At 43.3% G+C, this 18,598-nt stretch overlaps 1 protein-coding gene across 1 annotated transcript in view; it reads left to right on the plus strand.

Annotated features, from left to right (window-relative positions):
* FRMD4B (FERM domain containing 4B) overlaps positions 1 to 18,598 on the plus strand; it is a 189,715-nt gene that overhangs the window by 148,422 nt on the left and 22,695 nt on the right. Inside the window, exons 10-13 of the mRNA XM_036267152.1 lie at positions 1,819 to 1,876; positions 3,413 to 3,499; positions 15,963 to 16,039; positions 18,430 to 18,568. Of these exons, the coding sequence (XP_036123045.1) occupies positions 1,819 to 1,876; positions 3,413 to 3,499; positions 15,963 to 16,039; positions 18,430 to 18,568 (361 nt within the window). The remainder of the gene's footprint in view (positions 1 to 1,818; positions 1,877 to 3,412; positions 3,500 to 15,962; positions 16,040 to 18,429; positions 18,569 to 18,598) is intronic.

Here is an 18,598-nt window from a genome sequence, read left to right on the forward strand (position 1 = left end):
TTGTTGTTTTTGTGTTTTTGTTTTTTATCCTCACCCGAGGCCATTTCTCCATTTTTTGTTCAGATAGAGTAGGAGGGAGAGAGAGGAAGAGAGAGAGAAACATCGATGTGAAGGGACACATCGAGTGGCTGCCTCCCGCACGACCCAGCCAGGGCCGGGGACAAACTGCAACCGAGGTACGTGCCCTTAGCGGGAACCGAACCCGGGTCTCTCTGGACTACAGGCTGATGCTCTAACCGCTGAGCCAAACCAGCCACGGTGAAGTTTGTGTTTGTTTGTTTGTTTGTTTGTTTGTTTGTTTGTTTTTGCTTTTTTTTTAAGTACGTGCCCCTAGCAGGAACTGAACCCAGGACTCTCTGGTCCACAGGCCGACGCTCCAGCCGCTGAGCCAAACCGGCCAGGGCAAGTTTGTGTTTTTTTAAACTACAGAATATAGCTCAGAGCATGTAAGAACCGAAGTAAAGCCTGGGAGACCACTCTCCCCCGCCAGTGTCTAGATCGCGCCCTATATCTCTGCAGCATGCACTGATCTCCTTTGTTTTTGTTTGTTTGTTTGTTTGTTTGTTTATTGATTTGAGAGAGAGAAACATTGATTTGTTGTTCTACTTATTTATGCATTCTTTGGTTGATTCTCGTATGTGCCCTGACTGGGGATTGAACCCTCAACCTTGGCATATCGGACAACACTCTAACTTGCTACTTGACTAGGGCCACACTATCTCCTTTTTATCGTAACACACCTTCTATGGTCTTCAGGGTAGAAATCAGAAGGTCACAGTCCTGAAGTTGAATCTGTGACATTGTAATTCACTGTGCCTATTTTCTGAAATGAAATAAATAAATAAATACAGGAGTAACCGTTTCCCTGAAGGATTTTGGGTTAGGCTAATGACTGTATTATAGTATCCTTGCTTAAATGCAGTCTTTTTGTTTCTCCTGATAATTGTCACTGTGGCTCCAAATAAGAGACTGTCTAACTTGGTAGTTAAGACTCTAGAGTCTAAACTATGAAATTCTGCTAAGTGTGCTAGAATCCTGGCTGTACAGTGTGATCACTGCATGACTGTGGCGTATTTACCTAACCTCTTGTATTTATTTACATGACGGCTGTTTGCTTTTGAAAATTACCAAACTATTGATTACAAAGTCCAGAGCAATTATTCTTCAAATACCATTAATAAGTGCACTTATATCAAACAGGAACCTCAAGTCCTTGTAGGCAGAGAGGCAGTCTTAGAGGTGCACAGTAAATACTTATTGAATTAAAAATAGAGAATGTTGGCACCATTGCTTCCATTTATTTTTTGTCGGGAAGTGGACATATTTTTTAAAATCAAGTTTTTATACAATAAACTTCACCTTTTTTAAGTGTATATTTCTAAGAATTTTGACTTAGGAGTTGAGTATATATTTCTAAGAGTTTACCACAGTCAATACATGAAATAGCTTTATTTTTTACTTACGAGAATGGCACAAACGTTGATTCTTATTGCGTTGCATTATTAGGTGCTTGGTTTAAAAAATACTTGCAATTTGAGTATATAATACAGTACAATATTTTTTAAGCCATAGAAATCTTAATATGTACAAAATAACATTTCCTATAACTTTTTGAAATTGAAGTTTTCTTAGTAACCTCTTAACATTTGGATGAAGTGATATATATTATTCCCTAGAATAATTTATTTTATTTCTACTTTAGTCAAAAACATGGTTATAATGAGGAAAGTAGATACAAATTGTATTTCTTTCTATCACTTTTCCCAAAAGGGCCCTCTATTTTAATAAAAGGCTATAATATTTATTTATTTTCCACAGGTATATGAAAATAGTAGAAGCTCTCCCGACTTACGGAGTGCATTATTATGCAGTAAAGGTAAACACTTTTACATGGCAGTTTCATAATGCTCATGTTTTTCTGTGAGAGTTAGTGAACAACACCAACTTTCTAGAATCATATAAATCAATATGCACATCTATGTAAATTGTCTCTAGAAATTTGAGCATTAAGAATAAGATTGATTTTCTTAAAAAAAAAAAAAAGCTTAATTATATCTTATCATTTTTAGCAAATTATAAACCATATTTTTTGCCAAATGCTTGCTATGTTCAGATGTGTTCCTAAAACCTCTGTGAGTCCTAGGATACTCAGAGCATTCTCTTTGGCACACCTGTTCTGCTAGCTATTCTTACTTATTTTTCTCTTTTCCAATTGTTTACCTTTCTAATGCTACCAGATATTCATTCGATAGTGCCTTCGTATAAGAACCATGGACTCTCCAAAGTCATTTCAGTAGCTTCATTTCATAAAACTCTCACATTCTTGCAGGATCTGCAATACCAATTTTTAGTTGGTATGCTTTGTGTTTGTATAATGTTTTCAGATGTTATAAGCAGGGAGATATTGACTAAGAGATATTGTGAAATGATAAGGGATAGAGCAGGTTAAGAAGGGAGTGTTGCTTGAAAGAGGAATAGTTTTATAATTGAACAATCTTGAGTGACTTTTCAAATTCCAACAATGTTTACAGTTCAAAATGGTGGGGGACTGGATAATAAATTATATCTGCATAATGGAGACACCCTGTACAAAAAATGTGTACTAATGCAGCTTTAATTTCTAATAGCCAGCTATAAAGGTTGGGGAAGTTTCCAAAGAATTACAAAGATATAAAAGGTGCCTCCAAATGCTGATGTTTACAGTGCGCCTAACAGTGAGCATGGGCACCCTAAAAAACTGTGTTTGAGTAATGCCTGGGACATTAATGCTTAGTTTGTTTGCAAATAAGAATATGTTTCGGCCTAAGTTTTTCTTTCCCTAGGTCAATACTTCCTTTGCTTTTCAAGACCTGAGAGATAAATTTATAAAAACAAATTTCTTCTCTCCCCATACATACCTCACAGGCATTATTCAAACACGCTGTTTTTCAGGATGCGTGCTCACTGTTAGGAGCCCTGTAAACACCAGCATTTGGTGGCACCTTTTCCTTCTTTGTAATTCTTTGGAAACTTCCCCAACCTTTATAGCTGGTTACTAATCAAGAGAACAAAGAGCCTTTTGTCTTTTGCTTTCTTTTCTTTTTTAGTAGCTAAATGGCTTTGTACTTTGGATTAATTCTTCGTTGAATTACTTACATTTTATTTTTTCTCCAACTGTTTAATTAAAACAGTAATGTTTAATTCTTTTTTTGGTTTTAATAGTATTGGTCTGTTTTGACCTAAAGATCTTACTTGAAGAAACTCTAAGAAGGCATTTTAATAACAACTTAGGTTTTTAAGTACTGTTTTGTTTACCAAGACAGCTTTATTTTGACTTGTTTATACTTGTTAAGGGATGAAACTACTGAACATCACATTAGCCCTGTAAGACTTTACAATTAGGTCTGGGTTCTCACGCTCTTCCATCTTCCAGGATAAACAAGGACTCCCTTGGTGGCTTGGGATCAGCTATAAAGGAATTGGCCAGTATGACTTACAAGATAAGGTGAAACCTCGGGAAGTAAGTGCGAATCACTTCAGATACTTAGGAGGACCTTGAGCTGTTCTGGGGCTGGGAACGTTGCTTTCAGGGGCGAAGAACGTTTGGCGAGTGAAGCCGCGGGCTCCGGGAGGGCCCGGGTCAGCGCGAGCGTGCAGGGACGAGCGCTCATCACAGCATAGTTCACAAGTGCATCTAGGAGGTTTCTGTCTTATGTTAGTATGAACAGGATGATATTTCTTTTATAAGCTTTACGTATACAAATAAACATACAGATACATATATAATTATGTGGGTAAACAGAGAGGTGAATTGTAAAGACATAAGCCAGAATGTCAGGGGCCAGGACCGCTCAGTAGTACAGTTATGAGTAGTCTGTTTTCTGCCCTTGCTATATTTGCTTATCTTTGTTTCACAATTTTCCACGGTAAACATGTCTGCTTTCTGTAAAGAAAAATAAGCCATGTGCTATTTAGTAAAGGGTCACACTCTATTGGGTTTGGATTTTCCAGAGCTAATAAGTTACGTTATTTTCCATTAGAAATTTGATTATGAAGTTGTTTCTCTCAACCCAAGCATAAGCGCACAGTGCGTTCTTGCTTGGAAAGATCTGAGGAGTCCCCTGGGATAGCCATCCGGCTGCCCTCGAGGGGTCACGGCGGTGAAACATGGCCTGCGATAGCAGACCACGGCCAGGCTGCCCGCGTTGTCACCCCCAACGCCACAGCATTCAGTGTCTTCTGTCATGTTAGTCTGTCCCTTGCATTGTGTTTTAGAAAAACAGCCACATTCTTTGTAAAGTTAGGCTCTTATAATCACACCACAGGCTCCTCATCAAGTGTCTTTTCAGCTTCAGCCAGTGCTCACAACCTTCCTCTGAGTTAAGAGAGCAAATGAAGCTTCCCTTCCTCCCCGCTTTGTGGTGGCGGAGCTGACGCAGACAACACCAAGGGTGGGCGGTGGCCACCACAGCCTCCTCTACTGCCTGGCCAGCTCTCTGATCAGATTAGTTGGGCGTTGAGGCTTAACCCAAATTATCAATAAAAATATATATCTTTTAAATCCTGACCTGAGGATATTTTTCCATTTATCTTCAGATAGAGTGGGAGGCAGGGGGAGAGAGAGAGAGAGAGAGAGAAACATCGATGTGAGAGAGACACATCCATTGGTTGCCTCCCACATGACCCCAACCAGGGCGAGGACCAAACTACAACTAAGGTATGTGCCCTTGACCAAAATCGAACCCAAGACTTTTTGGTCCGTGGGCCGATACTCCAGTCATTGAGCCAAACCGTCCAGGGCTCAATAAAAACGTTAAAGTCTTATTTTACAACCTAGATCCATCTGAGGGAAGGACAGTAAGACAGTGTGTATGTGATCAGGAAATAGAATTTTGTCTCTGTAAGCCCTGTGACCAAGATCGATTTAAGTAAGGAATACTTGAAAATTTGCTTCTAAGACCAAATTAGAAATGAAGGCTGCATAATTTTTTCAAAATCATCTTTATGTACAGTTACTTTTTTAATTTTTTACCAAAAGTTATAAATATTCACTGTAAAAGAAACCAGAAAAAGTAAATACTACAGAAGCAGGTCAGTGAGGGCAGGAGGTCATCCTTGAGTCCCCGTGTTCCCCGTGGTGGCCAGTGTCATGAGAGCGTATGAAATGGTTTGTGCAGCCTTTGCAGTGTATATACTGAGTTTTTACAGAGAAAAAGAAACCTGATTATGTCCACTGCTCCATACCCTGTCTTGTTTCTTCAGGTCACTTATAAACAGGTCTCTTTTCACTCTTTGCAAAGCTGCCTAGTATCTCGTTATGAGGAGACATGTGATGTAGTTAACCAACTCCCTGTAGATGCCTATTGTGGTGTTTCCATTGGGGGCTGGGCGGGAGCTGAATCCCAGCCAAGAAAACAACCAACCCCAAGTTTATCTATTTTATAGGATCCAATTATGGCCTATCATGTTTTCTTTCTTTCTATCTATCTATCTATGTATTTATTTATTTATTTATATTTTTTTATCCTCACCGGAGGACTGTTTTTTTTTTTTTTTTTTTTTTTGCATTTATCTTCAGAAAGAATTGGAGGGAGAGAGGAGAATAGAGAAAAACATCGACGTGAGAGAGACACATCGAGTGGTTGCCACCCACACGACCCCAACTGGAGTCAGGGACAAACTGCAACTGAGGTACGTGCCCTTAGTGGGAACCGAACCCTGGACTCTCTGATCCATGGGCCGACGCTCTAACCCCTGAGCCAAACGGGCCAGGGCATGTTTTCTTAAGGTAGATCTCAGTCATGTTAACATCTTTGGGTCATTTATTTCTCCCCTTAATTTCACCTGAAGAAATAACATTCAGGAGTCTTGCTGGTTTTCTGAATCTTGCATGTAAGGTACAACTTTCGTTGGCTCCCAAGCAGTGTCGTAGCTAGTGTGCCTTGATGAAACAGACTCGCGCCGACTGCGCGTGGTCCCACTGAACGCGGCCAGGCCCCAGGGTAACCGGCAGAAGGTGCGGACAGCGCCGTCCGTCTGCTCCGCTGCTCGTGATCTGCAGGCCTTGCTTGCCTCTCACAGTTGCGTAGAAATTGGTAAATATTGTTTACCATTGATCATAATCAGGTGTGCTTATTCACTCCAGAGTCAAGACGAGGGTCATAAGCCACTTCCTTTTCTCAATTTGCAGCGTTTTCCTGTTTCATTTACAAGACGTGCAATTCAGCTCCACCCTAGACGGGCCTTCTGGTGTGCAATCACTGTCTTGCCTCCCGTCTTGGTTATTTAAGCCCACGTCCACTCCATGCTGTTGTTGGTCTCCTCCTTTCTTCTTCTGTTAAATCTGACCATGGGACTTGCTTCGTATCTTTATTTTTCCACAGCCAAACAATTTAAGGGTTTATTGAAGGGGGGATGTTTTAGAAGACCCTGTTCTGGCCCAGTTTGCACAAATGAAAAAAAAAAATGCATCCTTTAAAGGGCTGTGAGAGCAGACCTATAACAGGACGATCATGCTTCAGCTGTTTGCATGGACCTGCGCACGTAGCAAGTTGCCAATAGCCAGGCACGAATGAAGGTCAGCTTGGCAAACTCAAATGAAACAAAGGCTGGAATGGGAGGCCTTCAACATGCTCAGCCTCTTGAACCACATGCTTGCTGGGTTATAATTATAGGGCCTGACAACAGGCCAGAAGGAGGAAGATTTGCCAATAATAAGAGAGACTGACTGATGCTAAAAGGCTGTTTTGAAAAAGGGTTGTTCCAAGATCCGCAGGCTGAGTCCTTGAGTCCTTTCCACATAATGTCTATCAATTATAGCCTGTGAATGTTGGGGACCTGTGTTTGTCTCCCCTCCCAGAACATCCAGCTTGTACCCTTCATGTGTTTAGACTGTAAGACTTTTGCCAGTCATGGGGCCAAGTTGCTTTCAATCCTGTAGTAGAATGATGAAGGGAAGAGTTTGGGAAGCAATCCAAGGCTTGTCTCTGTTGTCTATTTACTGGGTAACTTTGGGCATGTTTAATCTCTCTTTAAACACAGTTTCCTCATCTGCACAATGGCAATGCCACCAGATGCATAGGCTGGTTATGAGGATTAAATGAGGTTATATTTAGTGCTGTGCCCAATACACAGCCATCACTCAATAACTGGTAGTTGTTAGTGTGAGCATAATGATAAAGGATAAGAGATGTTCTTGGATCACCGTTTGGATAGAAAAAGACCCTACATGACTGCAAACCCACAGCCCTATGCTCCACCTACGAGTCCACTGGCAAATGGTTAGTCTTCAGAGACTGGTAAGCACTCTGACTCTCCCCGTTTATTAACAATAATGCCCTAATGTATGATGCAAATTAAGATAAAATTTTAAAATTCTGAGTTACAAACCACAAAAATTCAGGGTATGAAAAATCCTCCCTTTCTGCCCAAATATGTCCCTGCACACTCTTAGGAAATGTGAAAACAGGGAACTCAACTGAACCTGAAATACAGGATATTTGAGCTTAAAACTGATGGATTTTTCCTTTAAAAAGAAAACACGCAAACTTGTATATCTTCTAGGATTGTATTGTTCATTCCATACTTCAAGGAAAATGTCTGTTCTTCACAAAGAAGCAGACAGTGGGTCAGTGGCTGATGAAAGTTGACTCATGACTGACTTGTCCCCTCTGGCAAGTATTTCGCCTGGGAAGGCGAGAGCCAGTCAGAGAGGAGAGGGTAGGACAGGTGCTGGCGAAGGTGTCATACGTGTGGTGGGTAAACGCCTTTCCAGATGCATGTTTCTGCGTTAGAACCGGCTGAGGAAGTCTTACCATCACCCCGGGGCATTTCAGAGTGAGGAGGTAGGGTTCTCAGCCTTCAGTTAACTGATTTTTTGGTAACTATCGGAATTCCCAAATGCCTAGAGCCAGATGTATTAAGTAACAAGCACAGACGTCTTTCTGTTTCTTTATCACAAAAGTACCGGGTTCATTTAATTTAAATTCAGAGTGACTTGCTTGTTTTTCTAAGCGGAACCATCTCGATCATTTCTAACCCAGTCTTGTTCTTTCTACAACTACCCCATCACCGTGGTGGGTTCGCCACAGCAGGGCGCGCTGGCCCGCGTGCTCTCTGCATCAGTACGAAGTACAGTAAAACACTGCCTCGCCAGGTGTCACCTGGAGACCTGTCCATCCTGTTTGTAAAGTGTATAATTAAGTTTCAGCCACACCAATAATCAATCTGATTGTTTAAACTTTCTGCAGCATCAGTGGGTGGAGAATCAAATCCTGTAGCTGGGATTTGAAATAAGAACCAGTCCTACACTCCTGCCTAGGGGTTGGCTGACCTGGAGCTGTTACTCAACACTCTGGGCCTTTATTTTCTCAACTGTCAAGTTCAGATCTATGTCCTCTGTGTACCTCAAAGAGCATTCTGGGGAGCCAGTGAGTCAGTGATTCCTTCACTGAGTAAATAGTTCCTGTTCCCACAGTATTCTCTAGAACGTTCACTGGACAGCATCAGTATTTCTCTTTCCCTCCTATAGTTGGTCACAATTAGGGTTTGAAGCAACTCCTCTAAGACAAGGAACTGTCAGAGAATTGGTTGGACATTGGTGGGCATCCCTTTCCATTTCAAAACCAGCAGGCAAATGGAACGAATCTAAGGCAAGTAGCTATATTAGTCATAAAGTCACCAAGTCTCCAGATGTTCTGTTACTAAGAGGAAGGAAGAAAACCGCGGCTTGTGTGGCTCCGTGGTCAGGGTGTCAGCCCGTGCACCGGCGGTCACAGGTGTGGTTCCTGATCGGGGCACATACCCAGGCTGCAACCACTCGATCTCTCTCACATTGATCTCTCTCTCTCTCTCTCTCTCTCTCTCTCTCTCAATGAAAAAAAAACAAAACATATTCTTGGATGAGGATTTTAAAAAAGAGGAAGGAAGAATAGATTCTGAGGGTGATAAGTAGTTTTGGTCACACTGTGTTGTTTCCTTTGAAGTGTTTTGAAGGTGTGGTTAATGAAAAACAAACAAGTAAGCAAGAAATAAAAACAGTTACACATTTTGAATAGTTTCTGATGGAAACAAACAAGATGGCAGGACAATTATGAGCGGAGTGGAGAACATTTTGCGCGCTCAGGGAGGCCTCTCTGAGAAAGGGGACATTGAGCTGAAGCCGGAAGGGAGGGCAGCAGGCGGGCTTGCCGCGGGCATGTTCTGGTCAGGGCACAGTGCGAGCTGATGGCAAGGAGTGGAGACCAGTGTCGCCAGAGCTTAAAGAGTAAGAATGTTCCACACAGAAACTGAAGATGACGTTTGGAAAAGAGAATGCCTGCTGGACAGGCAAAACCATTCGATCTCATTATTCTGTATTACATTGTATTTCTAAGCATTTACCAAATGGCAGAAAAATGAAAGCTAGCTCTTTCATAGGGTCGACTAGTCCAAATGCAGAGAAAACCAAATACTGTAGTGCATGAAGCATTATGAACAAATGTTCTATAAAGGGGCATAAACAGGAAAGCTTTCTTCACTCTTTATGACTAAAGATTGATTTCGTTTTCATTCATTTCACTTTCAGGAACAAATTTCTAGCAAGACAGTGCAATGTATCATTTTTTTTTTCCAAAATAAAAAAAAAAAGAAGTTGGGGCTCTGTTTGTAAGAGCCCCAAGCTAGTACTTTATACTCTTCATCTCATTTAAGGAAAAAGTCAAGTTCCTGTACCAAGGATCTGATAATCCATCTGGAAAGGGAATTATATTCAAAATTAGGGATATAATTGAAAATATTTAATAACCAGACTGGGTACCAACCCGTGAGAAGGGGTATTGTGCAGTTACTATGAGCAAATGCATGCGGTGAGTCTGGTGCACGATGAACAGGAAGTCATGAGACAGCCCTGGAAGGTCAGAGGGTCAGCCACAAAGGAAATCTGGGGGAGCTGACATCCTCCTAGATGGTCAGATTTTATATTATACATTTCCTGATACCCAGAACTTCTTCATCGAAACTTTTTCAGAAATACGCAGAATATTTTACTCCTTCCATTTAAGATGGGATTTTTTTGTATGGAAGGTATAACATCACATGTGAAAAAGTAATTTTCACTCCCTGAGTATGTACCATTTGGATATGTTAGGAAACTTTAGTTCAGCATGCCTGACACTGTGAGCAGGGCCTCTTCTGGTCTAATCAGTTGTTTTTAGAGCAAAAATTATATCTTCCTCAGCAACACACTCTACTGACCAAAGCATAGTTACATCACCAAAACTTATGCTCAGAGTCAGGCTACTCAGCCTCTGCACTTTGGACATCTGGGCCAGGTAATTCTGTCCAGCATGGTATGATGTTCCACAGCATTCCTGCCCCCGCCCCAGTGTGAGAACCCCAGGTGTCTCCAACCTCAGCAGGCGTCCTGGGGTGGAGGGTGGGATGAAGAGTGATGCAGGTTCGTCACTGGTTGAGAACCACTAGTCTAAGTGAAATGCGAGGGACTCAGAGCCCTTTTCTGCAGATGCGTGATTGCTGCTTTCTTCTTCCTGGGAGTTGCTGCCTTTTCTCTTTCTGTTTTCGTTAACACAACAAATGTCCATAGAGCGCTCTTCCCAGGTGGGAGAGGAGGCATGTGGGCTGTGGTTAGGCCTGGGCTTTTTAGAACCCGTTCGTGCCTGGCTGTGAATCCCAGATCCGCCCTGTTTAGGTATGTGACTTTGGCCAATTTACTTAAACCTATCTGGGCCTCAGTTTCCTCTTGTAAAATGGGACAAAAAGTAGTATTTTCCCACTGAGTTGTTGGGAAGATGCAATCTCAGTCACATAAACATTGATGGATAGAAGGATGGCTGGGTGGATAGAAGGTAGGTCAGTTTGGTTTTTTAAAGCCTATAATTAGCTCAGCTGGTGTGGCTCAGCGATTGAGTGTCAACCCACGCACCAAGAGGTCACTGGTTTGATTCCTGGTCAGGACACATGCCCAGGTTGTGGGCCCGATCCCCAGTGGGGGGCATGCAGGAGGCAGCCAATTGATATTCTCTCTCATCGATGTTTCTATCTCTATCTCCCTCTCCCTTCCTCTCTCTCTCTCAAATCAATAAAGAAAGGAAATATTTTTAAATAAAAAAATAAGAGTCTATAACCATGCAAAATTCTATTTTTGTGGTACGTCAGAAGGTAAAACTGATTCACTAGCTGGTTCATGAACAGTATATTCATCAAGTGTAACTTCTTTTAATGATAAAAGAATAAATCATGATACCATGATTTTGTTTTTTCGGGTCATAGCAGGGGAATGATCCTGTGTGAGTCATTGATGCACAATCATACACTACAGCTGTGACTAGCCCACATTTAGTCATTTCGAGGTGAATTTGCAGTTAAATGATTAACCTACATTATAAGTGTTACTATGAAGGGGGAAAAAGCCTCCGATGACGTATTTCTTGTCTTTGCCTAGTGTTAAAACTTTGGGTGGTGTCTACTTTCAATTTCTCAAGATTCAAAAAGACAGTTCGATCCTTTCCGTCCAAAGCCTTTTTGTTGGTCTTTCAAAATCCAGGAGGTCCCTCTGGCCAGTGGCAGGTGCACACTCCTCGACATTCTTCTACCTGCCAGGGCACGTTCCTTTACTGCCTGCCCTAGACTGGAGACAGGAGGGAGCTTGCGTCTCCCTGGGGCGTGCCTTTGACCCCGCCTCCCTCCTCCTCTGACCTCCCTGTTGCAGGATCAGTGAACACATTTCCTACCTAGAGGGTATATTTGGGAACCACCAATGAAATACACAGAAATAGGCAGTTTTTACAGAGGCTGAAATTCACAGATTTGGAAGCCTGAGTGATTCAGGTGTGTCAACAGAATAACTTGGCTGTTTCTCACCAGCGGAAAGACAGATGTGGGAGCCCGGCAGCTGTTTCTTGTTCTCTTTCCATTAAGTGGCTGCCCTCCATCTGCACAAAGGCATGATAAAATCCAGGAATTAGACTGAGAGTCCTGACAAATACAAGTAGCTTTATCCCTTACCAAATGTTTATTCTGAGCCAAGCACTGGGCTAAGTGTCTCACAAACATAATCCTACTGAACCTTCCAACTGCCCTTGGAGGCAGGCGCTGTTGGCCCCACTTTACAGATAAGGAAACTGAGACTCAGGAAACTTAAGCAACTTGCCAAATAAAACACAAGTGGTGGGACCAGAATGCAAACCAGGCAGCCTGCCTTGGTCCGATTGGTTCAGGTAAGCACAAGAGAGGGCACCTGGCCATTGTTCGCCAACAAGAGCAGGACCTCTCACATAGAAGGTGGACAGAAATCTTGTTGATTCAAGAGCAATGAATAAATGACTCCATGAGCTACTAACGTATACATCACCCTGCCTCCTAAAAGTCCCTGGGCTTTTCCGTGTAGTCTTTTTTCCCAGTTTGACAGTAGTTTCAGGTATTTAGGAATCATTGAGATTGTGGGGTGGGAATGGGGAAGAGGTGATTTCTTCTGGTTCTTTAAGTCTATAATGATTGATTGTAGGTTTTAAGAAAATGGCTTAAATATTCAACCCATGCATTTCATTAAATAAAGTGTAATAATGTGTAGCAAATTATTCTAAAACCATCAACTTTCTTTACATGTAAGGATTATTGTGATCACAACATTTTGCATCAGTTCACTTTCAAAACAGGATTTGATTCTGCTTTGGTTTTGTATCAATTTTTAATTTTTTTGACACTTTCTTTTTTAAGACAGGATGATTACTGACTGACCTTAGGATATGTTCTCTTCTTCCGTAGCATTTTGATTATCTTTTGTTAGTATCATTGTTCATATTGCATCTCTTTTACATTTCCTATTTATTTATTTCTTTTGCAGTCTCAGAGTTAAACCCAGCTATTATCTCATCTGTTGTCATCTACTTCCTTCCTTTGATGCTGAAGGGTACAACTGACCATTCTAGATGGCATAGGGTAGAAAGAAATCTGGAAGACCTAATAAATAGTTTTATTTTTATCATCTAAGTATTTCCACCATAGATTCCCAAAACAACACAATTTCTAACTTATAGCTACTAGTGAATGTCACAGAAACAACAGTAAGCACTAATAAATGATTGTTATTGTGTTTGTTCAATGACCACTTTAGAAAACAGTCTAGTTTCATGCTCTTAGCTTCGTGTTGCAAGGCAAATAAAATTCCTCATTTTTTCTTTTAAATCACCAAGAATGGTAATTTTGGCTTAGGCAAAATATTGTTTTTTATTTTAATATGAAAATTACAAATGTGTTTGTGTATACACACACATGCATAAATAATATACACAATAGTCTTGTCCTGCCCTTAAGACATCATACCTGATAATAGTCCTACCTTATATGGGCACCAGTTGTTCTACAAATAATACAAAATGTGCTTCCTTCTACCTTTGAACTTTCACCTCTTTCCTCAAATGCAGAGTGATTTCTTTAAAGCCTTTCATATTTCAGGTGATTTAGAGTATTATTATATGATAGACCATTTCTGTAATGTGGAGGCCCCAACAAGTCAGGTCAACCTGGTGGATGTTTCTTTGACCAGTTTGCCCCTCTCCTCCTCTGGTCTGAAATCTCTGCATGATTCTGATGGGGTCTGGAGGGGCTCTGATTATCCTCCAAGGAGAACACTGGCACAAGGAAGGGAAGGAAACCTAGTTGCCTGCTGCGTGCCAGGCGCTGTCCGGGGAGGTTCAGGGGCGACTGTGCTTCCAGGAAATGAATCACTTCACCTCTGCTCCATTGCCTTTCTGAGATTAGGAGAACAAAAATAATATAAAAGCACGATGGAAGAATGATTTCAGAAATTTCAAAAGAAAAACTAGCCTATTTCCAGTTGCCAGCTGGATCTAGTGCCACTACAATTAGAAGTATTTTCCTAGCACCCCGAACATTGATGAGAATCATAATGATAATAAGTGTCTAAAATAGAGGCTTCTCGAATGGTTAGAAGGTGGACATTGCACTCTTGCATAAAATAGACTGACCTATGTTCATTTTATGTAAGCATCTACATCTTGTTGGAGAAATTTTCATTTCTTTAAAATTTTTGAAGAATACAGGAGCACCAGGAAAATGACAACACCTACATACAGGAAATCAGGTTTTGCATAAACTTTCAAGATTTGGGGCAGGGAAGTACGTGGCTTTGCATTTCGGACCTAAACTCTCGTCCCGTGACTTCCTTTGCAAACCCAGTTGCCGGCTACCTAGTTCACAACCTCGAAGTCAGCGGAAGCCCGCCTCGGCGGGGTGCGCCAGCAGGGGGCGTGTTTGCTCTGGGCGCAGGGACGGGCTGAATGGAGGCAAAGCCCGGGATCTGGGTTTGTGGTGCGGGGGAGGGGTGGCTGTCGGGATCGTGTTCCAAGGCCGCCGGTGTGTGGGAATGGACGGGAGGGGAGGTCCGGAGCCGGCTGCGGCCCTTCCCGGGGAACCTGTTGGTGCCCAGGCCGAGGACCCAGGTGGCGATGGCTCCCCGGCAGCTGCGTGGAGTCTGTGCCTGCGTCCAGGGCAGCTGCCCGTCCGAACCCACACTGCACCTCCTGGGGAAATGGGGCTCCCTGCTGGGAAAATCTGCTGGTGAGAACCTGGCCTCCCCCACCCGGTGGAAGGAGGGACCTGGGAGGTGTCACCAGATGAGAGTTGCTGATGTCAGGAGGCGGTGGCGTGGGAGGCTCCCTGTGAAACCGAGTTCCTCCCGGTGCCTGAGCGGCCGCCAGCTCGCCCAGCTGCCGGCGGGAGGGTGGCGGCCGGCTCCCCTCACCGGCTCCCCTCGCGGTGCTGGCCCGGTTCTGGCCCGGGTCGGGACCTCTGGATTAAAGAAAGGAAAGCCTCAGGCCTACGGACAGCTTAGGAACTTGGTATGTAGCTCTCAGCTTTCACTAATAACTCTTCTGACCTGGGCAAGTGTCGTGGTTCCGCCGACGCGGCCGTGCTCGGCGTGGCCGGCCGGCCCCTCCTGGCGGGGATACGCGTGCCCCGCACCCGCGCACGCCTGTTCCCCCAGGAGGCTCCCGTCCTTCAGGAGAGGGTTTCACCGACCGTGCATCGCAGAGGAGTTACTCAGATCGTGAAAATGCTCTTTGAATATTCTTTGAATGTATGTTAAAAATCCAGCCCAAGAAAGTCTAATGATGGAATGAAATCACGATGCTATTATTTGGCTAACAATCGAGACTAGTAGACCAAGTAGAGGAGTTCTGTGAAGTCCGGTGAAGAGACAGGATGAGGCTCGGGCTAGCAGGTCTGAGGGGCCCGGCAGTCCAGCAGGGCACACTGGGTTTTGTGAATGAGCTGCTTTCACAAATTATATGGTTTTCAAACGCACATTGCTAGTGGAGTCTGTTTCTCCCAACACACTGGCAAATAACACGGGGTGCAGCGTTAGGTGCCAGCAGTGGGAATCTGGAAGTAGGTTCTATTGATAAACTGGAGGCTCCAGCTCAGAAACCAAAGGGCACCTGTGCATTCACCCCCACCTCACCCCTGCCTCCAGTTCCTGGTTTCTGTACACTTAGGGGGACACCTGTAGGCAAGAAAACTGATGTCATGGGGAACCACCCCTGCTTGGGGTTCTGGTTTACTTTCACATTGCTTTCTTTTGAAATTTAATCTGTGGTCTTATTGAAATACCCCTTTGACTATCTTTCCATTTAAATATGAAATCAACATCTTTGATCAGGAGGCATGTGCTTACTGGCATCTACGAGGATTTCATTACTAACTCTTTTATTTCATTGAGTCACAGGAAAAATAGCATGCATGTTCCCCACGGTTACCTAGTTTTATTGCTCAAGGAAGGGTTGGCAAAGATTACTGTCAGAAAAAGGGACAGAGGGTTCCGATTGTAAAAAGAATGCATCACATGTTCGGGCTTAATCTTAGTGCACCTTCCTGGTTATTTGATTATTAAGCTGATTTATAAATTTAGTAAAACTTAACATAATTTAAAGCTGTGTGGTTTTTGTGTGTTCTTAATTTATTAGCTATTCCAATGGAAACAGCTGGAGAACTTATATTTCCGTGAGAAAAAATTTGCTGTTGAAGTTCATGATCCACGGAGGTGAGGATCACAGTTTTTTCTCTGTATGGTCCTGGCAGCTTTATGAATAACGCTATGACCATTTGTGCACAGTTTTTGTGTGGACATGTGTTATTTATCTTGGGTATATACCTGGGAGCAGAGCTGCTTGATGAAGGGCTAACTCTTTCTTTAAACTTTGGAACAGCCTGAGGTGTACCAAAGCGGCTACACCATCTTTTATTTGCACAAGTAGTATATATATATGGGTCCATTTCTCCACATCCTCCCTAACACTTGTTATTTTTAGTTCAGTTGTTCTTTAACAGTCGTCCTGGGGTGTGAAATGGCAACTCATTCTGGTTCTCATTTCATTCTCCTGGTGACTGATGGCAGCTGAGCATCTCTCATGTGCTCATTGGCCATTTGTATATCTTTATAGAAATATATGTTCAGATCTTTTGCTCATTTTAAAATTTGGTATTCCTGATCACTTTAAAAACCAACTGCCAAATTATCTACATTAATTAAAGTCAGGACTGTAGTTTCTCCAAACTCTCCCGGACAATTCTTTACCAGTGGTTGCTTTTCAGTTACATTTATGGATGATTGGAGGACACGAGGAAACAGCCCTTAACAAAAAGATGACCCAAACTCTGGTCCCTTTCCCTCTCCCGTCCCCCATCCTTCTCTCTTCCACCCCATCCTTCCTTTCATCTGGTTTATGCACTAGCAGCACTCTGGACCAGGTTTGGACTTTGTACTTTTAGGCAATATTATTATGTTCATCCTTTGATAATGTCTGAGCCAGACAAGTCTATCTAGGTCCGAGATGCTCTTGTTACCGGAAAGGGGACCTGGCCTTGAGTGGGTCTGCCTAGGGCCAGCAGGGTGTGTGTGAGTTCTTGACTTCGTACAGGAAAAGTTTCACAACATGAGTCTGGGTGAACTTTAGAGGACGCTTATTAAAGCTGGGGACAGTGAGACACGGAAGGGCTGGGAAAGGAGCCGAGGCTGCTGTGGGTCACTGAGAAGTCAGAGAAAAGGGACCTTGGAGACCGGTTCAGGGGTCTGTCTGGGACGAACTGCTGCTGCCCATTGTTGCCCTGGGTTAAGCCTCTTGGGGTCCCGTAGAGTTTAGGAGACACACCTGTGGGGGAAGAACAGGGTGGGGCAAGGCACGAGCGTGCTCCTGGGAGACAGGCAGACAACATGAGCTGGGACCTTCATTTTGAGGGGTATTAAAGGTTGGGCATTTAGGGGAGTATCACTAGAATATTCCTCAGCTTTATGCTGATGTACAAAATGAGGTTTATTCCCTTAGCTTCACCTGTCCTTGGGTGTGGTTGGCGAAGGGCACTAATTGGAGTTCTGCTGTCTGTCTCCTGAGTAGGGTGGTTTCAACTATACCCTCTGGTTGGGGGAAGTGCACACTGTTTCCTCTCAAGTGTCCGTGGCTCAGGAAAGAGGGGATGTCCTGGGTGGCCGCACACTGCTGCTTAACTGTCTGTCTCAGTCTCCTGTCCCGCTGCTCACTAGCCTGGCTCACTCTCTCGCCTGAGGAAGATGCTGATACCCCAGGTCTTTGTCTTTAAAATGTTACTGCATTTGCCCTGGCCAGTTTGGCTCAGCGGTTGGAGCGTCGGCCTGCGGTCCAGAGAGACCCGGGTTCGGTTACCGCTAAGGGCACGTACCTCGGTTGCAGTTTGTCCCCGGCCCTGGTTGGTCGTGCGGGTGGCAGCCACTCGATGTGTCCCTTCACATTGATGTTTCTCTCTCTCTCCCTCCTGCTCTATCTGAACAAAAGGTGGAAAAATGTCCTCGGGTGAGGATAAAAAAATAATAATAATAAAATAAAACCTTACCGCATTTATTCCCGACTGCCTGTGATGGTTTTAACTGTTTTTAGTACAGCCACTAAATTGACTAATCCTTATCTGCTTTTGAGCGTGTGTATGCTTTTTTTTTTTAATCCTCACCCGAGGATATTTTTCCATTTATCTTCAGATAGAGTGGAAGAGGAAGAGAGAGAGAGAAAGAGAGAGAGGGAGGGAGAGAGAAACATCGATGTGAGAGAGACACATGGACTAGTTTCCTCCCATACAACTCGACCAGGGCCAGGGTCAAACCACAACCGAGGCACGTGCCCTTGACCGGAATATAACTTGAGACTCTGGTCTGCGGGCTGATGTTCTAACCACTGAGCAAAACTGGCCAGGGATGTATGCATTTTTTATTACTCTAGTTTTGCAGAGTGGTATTACCTACATGTGATTGGTTTATCAAAAAGAGGAATCAGAGCCCTGTCAGGGTAAGAGTGTGGCAGCGAAGAAACAATTAAGAAGATGCTTTATTACATTAGTCACTAGATACATTTTGTGCTGTGCTGGGGCCAGAGGCAAATAAGTTGAGTGCTTTTCTCAATCTTTCAGGATTTCCGTGTCAAGAAGAACCTTTGGGCAAAGTGGCCTCTTTGTGCAGACCTGGTATGCCAACTCTTCTCTCATCAAGTCCATCTGGGTAATGGCCATTAGTCAGCACCAGTTTTACTTGGATCGGAAGCAAAGCAAGGTAAGTGACTAGGAGAGGTTCTGTAGGAAT

The sequence above is a fragment of the Molossus molossus genome, unplaced genomic scaffold (genome assembly GCF_014108415.1).
Source record: "Molossus molossus isolate mMolMol1 unplaced genomic scaffold, mMolMol1.p scaffold_m16_p_18, whole genome shotgun sequence".
Classification (NCBI taxonomy): Eukaryota; Metazoa; Chordata; class Mammalia; order Chiroptera; family Molossidae; genus Molossus; species Molossus molossus.